Raw genomic sequence first — 10,085 nt, 5'->3', positions numbered from 1 at the left:
CAGGCTGCATTGTTAGAATCAATAGGACTTTGTTCACAGCTGCATCAGAGTCCTGCTACAGTATTAGGGACATGTATGCACTTTAAGATTTTATGAACCTGTTTTTTATGGTGGCTGCTGATATCCTATATCTTTTGTTTGAACAGACAGACATCCATATGACAATGAAAGAGACGGAGTGAGTGAGGAGGCTGGCGTGGGTGTTTATGGCACAATGGATGGAGGACTTTGGTCTCATAATGTATTGTAAGGATTACCACCATCAAGTCCATTAACTCCAGGTTGTGTTAGAAAAAAACACAATGCAGCAAGAGCTATGGTTACCATTTTGGAAGATAAGCGGTCAAGATGGAGTAGAGTGAAGTTGACCATGGGTAGGTGATTGCTAGTCAGCAGTCAGTGCATGATCACAAGTTCTTCATTGAACCTTGAAGACTATGAAAGCCAGATGATGGTGGAAAAGAAATGTCTTACAAATCTCTTGATCCTGTTTTTTCTTCTTGTTCATTTTTACTATTATTCTTATTTATATATTATTTATATATATAATATGTATTATTATTATTATTATTATTATTATTATTATTATTATTATTGTTGTTGTTGTTGTTGTTATTACTAGTAGTAGCCTAGTAGATTGACTGGATTAGATTATAATTATCTTTACTATTACAATTGTTATTATTTAAAAACGATTTATTGTCTGCTGACTGTGTAATTGAGGAAAAAAAGAAAAGAAAAGAGAAGAAAATTAAAGAAAAGTATGGAGGCCCTAAAGTCCCGAAAGCTGATAGTTTTTTTTTTATCTTGTGTTAATTATCTTGTGGGAACAAGATAATTAACTTGTGCGCACAAGATAAAAACAATATCACCTTTCGGGACTTTTCGGCATGTAGGTCGAGGTCTCCGCCTGTTTCTATACTTTGAACAAAGATGTTGCAGCTTCGCGAAGAGGCTCACCTACACGGAGCAGTTCTATCGCTAGACGTGAGCTTGGCTTTGTAAATACACCTTTTGCTCAAACACACTTAGCGAAGATGGTGCTGCACATTTGTTGTGGTGTGTCCCTCGGGTCAATGAGCAGCGGGCCTGCTTACTTTTAAATATCAGTCTTTTCTACTTTAGCCTAAGATTTCCTGATCCGCTTTGTCTGTCTTTCCGGGTTACAGGAAGTAATAATGAGTTATCCATCTTGCCAAAAGCCATTTTTGCCTTTGCCTGTTTCAGTTGAGGGATCTCCTGCAGATAGGTGGCAGCAGAGCTCTGGGTGGCAGTGAAACACAGCTACAGAGGAACACATGCGAGCACGCAGAGGTGGGATATGAAACTAGCGGGGAAAAGCAGAATACACCTCCGGTTAAGCGATTTTACCAACAAAATAAAAGTGCAGATTTTGTCACTAAAAACTTACCCAAGTATTTGAGTTTACATAACAAAAACAATCGTATGGTACACATAGGTTATATGTCTGTAGTCTGTCTGTCTGCCAAAGCTATGTCTATGAAATAAACTTTGTAAATACGGTTTTTTTTAATTATTATTAATTATTAAAAACAAATGCAATTTAATCAACTTCCTACTGAGAAAAACACATTCTCTTTGACCCTTTGTAACACTAAAAATCCTGCGATAGTATATGTTCGTTCATGAAATCCTTAATAAAAAAAATAAAAAAAAGATTAGCCTATTTTTAGGGTATGCTATTTCTGCTTTATTGGACAGTTTACAGTGAAGATAGACGATGGGAGGGAAAGAGAAGATGGCACGCAACAACAATACCAGCCCAGACTCAAAACTTTGACATCCAAAAAAAAAGAAAAAAAGAAAGAAATTGACATCCGAGCCACCAGGGCTTCCCTTGAAGGCTTTTATTTTGGAAAAAAGACTGACCGGATGTCTCGGTTATATCATCTCGCGCTTAACAATGGTGTCTGTGTTGTAGAACGGGAAGCGGACGGGAAGCAGGAACCGAACGGGAAGAAGAAGAAGCGGTGATGATGAGACCGCTTCTGCGCTCCTCGCTCGGCTACGTGGTGACATTTTGGGGTTCACAGCCCGCCTCCCACAGCAAGCTCGTGACACAAGCAGCAGGTCTACCTCTGTATCTGAGAAAAATGATGCATTATCACACGGAAGAGCGAGGACACCCGAATTCTCCTAACTACCGGATATATTTTAGTAAGTTATAACCCCTGCCAGTGCGAGAAAACCATGTGTGTGTGTTGATTTTCACGGTAACGGGTTTGGTTCCTGGTTCTGGCTATCACGAGCCCGCCAGGTAACCGCAGGTCGACCTGTAGGTCAAGGTACACGTTTGACCTTTGAATGGCAAGCCAGACTTTAATGCTTGGTTGCATTCTTACCATTCAACTCTGGCATCAAAGCCCGACATTTGCAGTTTGTTTAATCATCAATGGCTTGTAACAGTTCAGAGTCAGAAGGCAAGGAAGAGTGTTACTGTATCCTTTCCTTTCACGCGTGGTTGTCACTTCACTTCCTGCTGCGCGGTCACGTGGGCAGTGTCTAGCTACTAAAAGCTTAAAGTTGTTTGAGTAAAGCAATCTTGTTCACCAAAGCGAGATTAAAAGTCATGATCACTATTGTGTAAAGTAATCAATTAGCATTCAGCCCTCATGATAATGAATGATCATTCAGCCCCAACAATAATGATAATGAATTATCATTCAGCCATAATAATAATGATGATGATAAGTGTATAGCACTTAAAGTTACAATGATATGGCATTTTGAGAGCATCTAACGTGGTGTATTTCCTGTTGAAACAGGATGTTGGGGCAGGACTTGACGCAGGGAGGGATCATTCAGAAGTGTAAACCAATGGGATATCAGTAAGGGAGAGAGAGGCAGTTTTATTTGATGAGAGGGGCGGGATTGTTAAAATATCAGATGGTTTTATTGGATGGAATTTTTTATTTCCGCCTCTATTTGTACACAGTGAGGTAATCACTAAAAGTATGCTGTTTTCCAAGTACGTTTCAAGTAAAAGTAATGGGATTTTGATATGAAAATATGAGAAAATACACAATTTGGATTTTTTTCAATGTGACTCTAAAGTTTAAAAGTACTGTAAGATAAAGGAGCAAAATAAACTTTAATTACTAATCTGCTATAATTAAGGGAAGGCATTGCTACTGGCTCCATGAAAGCAAAAATCCACCCTCAGATCCTCTTACACTGTTAGATATCATCAGCTTGTTACATTCAGCTGTGGTTTATACATGTAGGTGGAGAGAGCAGTAGTGATAGTACAATAACGGCAAAAGAGTGAGAGGTTTTCCAGTCAAGAAAAAGTGAGAGTCATGCACCTGACTCAACGCATCAAATCTTTTGGTTGCATTGCATTCTGGTCTATTGAGGCTACTGTCAGAGGAGAAATTGGTCTCTCTAACTCTTCTATGATGGATTACTGTTGGACGTCACTTTGTCTACATTTGGACAGTTACCTGTAGGAATAAGAAAAGCACACCAGATGGGCAGTCAATAGCTGTGTGTGTTAACAGTGTTAGTGTTATAGGGTGGATTTTTGTCTTTCAGGTCAACTCAGCAGAACAGAAACAGCTACAGGCTCCAGTATGTATGCTACCACTAACAATGTAATTTAAAAACAAACTGAAGCAGTTAAAAAGTAAGACGATAGGACACTCTAAAGTTTTGAGTGTTAAGAACAACATTCAGTTGAAGCCAAAAGGACAACCGAAACATTTGGCTCATTAGAGAAAATGCATATTTGCTATGCATGATTCGTTGAATAAATTACTCTTTTAGAATACTGTCTCACCAATGTGTATCAGGCTTTATGCATCTGTCCAAGGGGGGCTGCATACAGTGAAGCAAGTGTGTTATGCAGTGTTGGAGTAAGTAAATTCAAATTTGGATAGTGTTTTTTGGAGTTTATTACCTTTTTGGCATTTCTTTATTTATTTTGAGTTTATGTACAATGGAAAGTTAGCATTGTTTCAACTCTTTTTCTGTCAAGAACCCAAATTGGGTTGTTTTGTTTGGGTCTAGGTCGACACTGTAGTCTCTGGCAGACAAGGCTCCAGTCTTGGACATTACCTACAAAAAAGTTAACATTCCTTTCACTTCTTCCTGAGACGAACTGAAGGTTATTTGGTTCACATTTATGTCCAGACTCTAATTTCTGGCAGGCAGCTGTTGGAGTGGGCATTTATTTATTTATTTATTGAAGGCAGTTGTAACCAGCATAATGCTATCTGTAGCTTACTGCACCAGCAAACTAAATCTTGTTATATGACAAGCCTGTGACAACAAGAAAGGTTGCGAACCAAATCTTAGTTAAAAAAACAAACGCTCTAGCCAGCATAAGATAGGATGTATTTAAGCAAAAGCAGAAGTGATTGATTTCAAGATTTCTCCCTTTAGTTCTCTCTGGTGCTCCTAGATTTCCATCCAAAGCACACATTTTTTTTATTTGCATAATTGTTAGCCTGTTATTAGCTATGTAAGCGTTTGCATATTTGGCTGTGTCTGTTTGGCTTTGACAGTTTGGCTTTCTTAGCAGGCCTAAAAAGATACTGGAAGCCACACTTGCCAAAATCTAGCCAAAATCTCATGTAGAGGATATCAGATTCTATGGTCAGATTAGTGTCCAAAACTCTTCAAATAATAAGACAATAAACAGCTTATTTGTGTGTGTGTGTGTGTGTGTGTCAGTTGTTGCGTGACATTGTATGATTATTGCTCAGTTGCTGAGTTGGCTAGCCTAAAATAAACCCAAGTACTCATATTTTATCTTGTTTTTCTCCTCCCTTAGAAGTCCCAATAACACGTTTTTATTTAAAAAACAATTTCTTTACAACTATTTTTATGGGATTTTTATGTAATCAACTTCTTCCACTATGACATGAAAAATGGGTCATGTCACTCTGGATCTGGGTCTTGGGTCATCTTTAGGATTTGCAGGATTAATAACTAATACATCTGTCCTGCATTGCACAAAACAATGCTTGAGCTGCATAATAACGGTTCCCACTTTCTGTATGCTTTATAATCCTTATCAGTATCAAGCAGTTTTCTAACAAAATCCTTCTGGGATTTTATTGTATGTAGCCTTACATGTGTATAGATTTGTATTTATTGATTTTTTTCTTTTTTTTTTTTTTCTAGAAACCTCTGAAGGGAAATACATTTCACCCTTCCATGACATTCCACTTTTTGCAGGAACGGAGCAGGTAACTGTTTTGATAGTTAGGGTTTTATAGTTCTTATTTGATTGATAAAATGTCAGATAGTGAAATTCAGGGCTGCTTTATCTTTAAGGAATTAAATGAACATGAAATAAACATAATATTTAAACCTACAGTCTGACTCAAGTTTTTGTCATTTAATGATTGATTTTTGTCTTGCAATAGGACAGTGATGTGCCACCTAAAAAACTTAAGAAGATTGACAGTGAGGTATTGTCAAATTCAAATAGTCCTTTTTTTTTCTACATCAGATATATTTTACTACCTGAAGACATTTACCCCAGTATGTATATATGCTGTAGCTTTCTTCTGTAATTTCAGGTGCTGTTTAACATGATTGTGGAGGTTCCTCGATGGTCAAATGCTAAAATGGAGGTAAGTGTAGACTATTCAGGAGACCTGTCATTATTTGCAGTAGTATATTCCTAATTTTAGAGTTTTGGTATAGCAATACTGCTACAATATCCCTAGCACTGTATCTTTCTGCAGACATCTTTCTCCAATAGGCCCTTTTCACATCATCATATCATGGTAACAGCTTCTGCATTTAGAAACCGGTGCATTACAACTTCCCGTTGCCAGCTATGGCCTTCACGAAATCGTTCCACAACCTGCCCAAATACACTGGTTTCTCAATGTGGAAGCTGTGTGAAATGTGAAGAAGGGCCTATTCATAAAGTTATTTGAGTGAAAAGGTTCTTAGGACATCTCTCCATTTGTAATATTTCCTTGCAAAGTATCAGCATTATTGAAGCACTTCAGGCAGAGTACAGATCTGCATGGACAGGCAAGTCAGCTTCAAGTTGGCATTTAGATCTGTTGGTGGCTATTCATAAACTTTTCTTTTTATCACTGGCATTTGAAAATACACTTCCGATGTTGTTTAGAGTCTAGATATGACATAAAATTGATGCACCTCATTCCCACTATTTATGTTTATTTCTTTATTATTCTCTCTAAACAATTTTTGACTGGCACTACTGTTTCTAATCCAACATCTACTTATCTACATCTAATTATTCCTACAGCTAGTCCTCCAAATATTCCTCCTACCCCAATTGCTCTTTCTACTCCTTCAGCTACTCCTGCCACAATACAGTGCCTCCTAGTAACCACCTAGCAACAACTTAGTGACTAGATTTAGGAAATTAGGCAGTTATTTGCTGCCCTTAAGTGTCAATAGTGTTGTGTTTTCCTGTATGCTGATCAAAGTGCTTCATAAACCTACAAAGCTTATGAAAGTCTGCTACTTTTAAAGATGCATTCCACTGACATTTTTTACTACTCATGCTCTTAAAGGTGTCGTTCCTGACTTAATGTTAAGTGTGTTTATAATCAAGTGACTCTTCTGCTTGGAAATGCATTTCTTAAGCAGTACTTTCAGCTGCTTTCAGCTAGCACACACATTTTCTCCAGGAAATGTACATTTTATTGTTTACTTCAGATTTTTCATAGTTGCTTCAATCCACAGATTGCAACAAAGGAACCACTGAACCCGATCAAACAAGATATAAAGAAAGGCAAGCTCCGATATGTGGCCAACGTATTTCCTCACAAAGGTTACATTTGGAACTATGGGGCGCTCCCACAGGTGAGGAAAAGCTACAATATCAGGGGATTTACATCAACAATAGTAAAAACCATGAAATGTCCTCCATTTTGCCTTATTTAACCCTATTATACTTTCTCATTTTTTGGTAAGAAAACACTAAAACCATTACGACTTCAGTGGGTTGGTGTACACGTCTTCCTCATGCTGTATTGATTTTGATCCTAGTCAATGAGTAATATTGTGGCTGCACTGAAAACATTTAATTAAATTTTGTGTTTATTGAAAGGTGTCAAATAGCCCATCGCCCTTTTGTTTATGAGTGCATTAGGTAGACAGCTGGTTGGCAGAGATTCAGCAATTGTCTATCTACATTTTTTACCCACTGGAAGGACAATAAACACTGAATAAACACTGTGTCCTTCAGTGGGTTTCCAGACATACTTATATATATTTTTGAACTGTTTGTTGGAGAAGACATGGGAGGACCCAGACCACACAGACAAAGACACAAAGTGCTGCGGAGATAACGACCCCATTGATGTGTGCGACATCGGCACCCCGGTAAGACTGCTAGACCTCTATATAATATTATTAAAGGATATTATGACGACTTTGTACACAGTCTTCTAAAATTAGTTTATTTTTTTCTCTTCCCCTGGCAGGTGTGCTTGCCAGGTCAGGTGATCCAGGTGAAGGTCCTCGGCATCCTGGCCATGATTGATGAAGGAGAAACGGACTGGAAGGTCATTGCCATCAATGCCGAGGATCCAGATGCCCAAAGTCTAAATAGTGAGTCTTTTTCACCAGATCACTTCGGGAACAAGATGATGTTTAATAATAGATTGGCTAGCACTGATTAATATACAACCCAAAACAAATTTAACCTCTTTAATGCCTGCCGTTAACATGGATATTAGGATTTTTATCCGAACAAAGCTAAGCCAGAAAAAGCGGGTATAAATGCAATTTAAATGCAATTTCCCAAAGTGATCAGGGCTAGGGTTATTTATTTGGCCACATTAAAACACTAACTTATCAAAATGGATAGCCAGGATTCTCATGGATGGGGAACAATTGAGACCAGGTGTCTGCTGTTAGTTACCAGAGCCCAAAGTGATGTCTTGAATTGCTTACTTAGTCTGACCAGCAGCCAAAAGAATTCATTGATTAAACATTCAAAAAATTCATTTTATAAAGATATGAAACAGAGCACAAATCTTAGCATTTATGAAGCTGTGAACAGCAAATGTTTGGCATTTTACTTGACAAATGACTAAAACGATTAATCGATTACCAAAATTATAATCAATGAATTTTCTGTCGATCTTTTAATCGAATAGTTTCAGTGCTACTATTACTCGTATTGACAACAGCTGCTTAAAACTCAGCTATTGCCCAACGTTTATTATTGTCTAAGATGACTTGTTCCTGTGTTTTGAAAAGTAAGAAAAATTGCATATAACAACACAGTTTTCTGAGCACTTGCTGTCTTTGTAAAGAATGTAAATATTACGAGGGGAGCGGGCAATCTGTGCAATCTGTGCTCTTCCTTTTGTGTTGAGATACATTTTTAATGCCAGCTGGAAATGAATTGCAGATTCATGTCTAATTCATGTGTGATACAAGACGTGTATAAGGTGAAAAGGGGTCGTCTGCTTTGGCTCTGTCTGAATTTGTTTGTGTTTTCTTCAGGCATAGAAGATGTCCGCAAGAGCCGTCCCGGGCATTTGGAAGCCACTGTTGACTGGTTTAAGAAATATAAGGTACCAGATGGGAAGCCTGAAAACCAATTTGCATTCGACGGACAATTCAAAGACAAGGTACAAAGACTTTTTTTTTTTAATACTGTATAGATGAGACATGACAGTTAGTGTAATATCCTATTTTCCAGGTTGTGTTGCAGTCCAGTACAGTTTTATTGACCTAAACTGAATGAGCTTAAATGGTTTGTTCCCTAAGGATGCCAAATGATGAGTTTTTCCCCTGTTGCCATCCATTTGTCCTCTTTATAGGACTTTGCAGTTGACATCATTAAGTCCACCCATGAGCACTGGAGGGCACTAGTGCAGAAGCACAATAACAGTGGGGAGATTGACTGGTGAGTCGGTGGAGGGATTCCACTGGGGTGTGGATGTGTGCTATATTCTTGGTTCATGGATTTATGTGAAACTCATTGGGTGAATTAATGACTCTTGTATTACAATAAAAAGTGTAATGTTTTTCATTTTCATTAAACCATCCTTGATCTTTTTTGCTAATGCTCCTTTTGTTTGATAACAGCAAAAATATCTCCGTCTGTGAAAGTCCTCTCAAATGCAGCGCAGATGAGGCCAGAGATGTGGTCCAATCGGTGAGTAGTCCTTAAAATTCAGTTGCTACTCTACTGTTATTTCCTTGTGCTGGCAGCAGAGACAATAATGGGATAACAAACTATTTTACTGTAAGCTTTAGTTGTAATGTACTTGTATCCTTGTATCCTCAGGCCCCTGCATTTGGTAAAGCACTTCCCGTATCTCCAGAAGGTAAGTTCACAATAACTTGCCCACTCTAAACTTTTTATTATATATATATGATTTTGGTACTATATCTCCCTTCTTTTGTATTGTCACATGATTCAAAATCTTTTCCCTTGTACAGTGAACAAGTGGCATTTTCTCTGAAAGTGACTCCGACGTCCTCAGGACAGTGGTCAATGACAAAACGTCATATGAAGCTCTACCAGTACTGCTGCGTCTTTTGTATGCAGTTGGATTTATTTTTGATAAGGATTCATTCTAAGCTATAGACAGAATCTAGGGAATTTAAGGAAGCGACGCCTGCTTTTACTGTAACATAACTTGGAAAAAAGGAAAATGGTCATTTAAATTTGGTACACTACACTACAGTGCACAACTTGTTTTCTTTGCTGACAAGAGAAGCAGGTGAAGATGAGGGAATCTGTATTTTCGTGATCTTGAGTATGAACCACAAGTGAGAAGTTTTGTTTTTTGTCTTTTTCTCAAAATGTCAACATGTTGGATGCCAGAATGAATATTCTGTTGGTAACATAAATTGTGATTTAGAATTCAATAACTCAAATAACTGGTCTCCTTGTTTTAGTGCATTATGTTTGTGACTCATGTTATTTTGTTGGCTACAAAAACTACAGGTCCAAGCTTATTTAAGTATGAAAGCCACGCTGATATTCCCTGATGCCTCTAACTCTGTATTCAGTTTGTGCTTGCTGCCATAAAGAAGACACTTTTTTAATGTAACCAGTAGATTTTTTTTTTCTTAATTGGGATAAATAAAAAATTTGAAGTTGT

General features: G+C 37.7%; 1 protein-coding gene across 1 annotated transcript; it reads left to right on the top strand.

The window, feature by feature from the left end:
• Positions 1–1,928: 1,928 nt before the first annotated feature.
• LOC139650587 (inorganic pyrophosphatase-like) lies at positions 1,929–10,059 on the top strand. Its single transcript, XM_071527291.1, has 12 exons — positions 1,929–2,178; positions 5,149–5,213; positions 5,394–5,438; positions 5,550–5,603; positions 6,700–6,819; positions 7,255–7,341; positions 7,443–7,569; positions 8,473–8,600; positions 8,793–8,878; positions 9,061–9,130; positions 9,263–9,302; positions 9,418–10,059. Exons 1-12 carry the CDS (start codon positions 1,995–1,997, stop codon positions 9,438–9,440), a joined length of 1,029 nt encoding a protein of 342 aa, XP_071383392.1. The 5' UTR covers positions 1,929–1,994; the 3' UTR covers positions 9,441–10,059.
• The last annotated feature ends 26 nt before the right edge of the window (positions 10,060–10,085 follow it).

This window comes from Centroberyx affinis, unplaced genomic scaffold (assembly GCF_046629955.1).
Source record: "Centroberyx affinis isolate AG114_WGS23_722 - 3 ecotype Tasmania unplaced genomic scaffold, CSIRO-AGI_Caff_v1 ptg001516l_1, whole genome shotgun sequence".
In the NCBI taxonomy this organism is placed as follows: domain Eukaryota; kingdom Metazoa; phylum Chordata; class Actinopteri; order Beryciformes; family Berycidae; genus Centroberyx; species Centroberyx affinis.
The sequence above is the reverse complement of the archived record's forward strand: the minus strand, read 5'-3'. Positions and strand labels throughout refer to the sequence as shown.

What these genes read in the sequence shown, in the direction of transcription:
- LOC139650587 (XM_071527291.1), top strand. Translation starts at nt 1,995, where the DNA reads ATGATGAGACCGCTTCTGCGCTCCTCGCTCGGCTACGTGGTGACATTT. An exon ending in TAACTACCGGATATATTTTA is followed by an intron (nt 2,179 to 5,148) that starts GTAAGTTATAAC and finishes TTTTTTTTCTAG; the next exon opens with AAACCTCTGAAGGGAAATAC. An exon ending in ACGGACAATTCAAAGACAAG is followed by an intron (nt 8,601 to 8,792) that starts GTACAAAGACTT and finishes TCCTCTTTATAG; the next exon opens with GACTTTGCAGTTGACATCAT.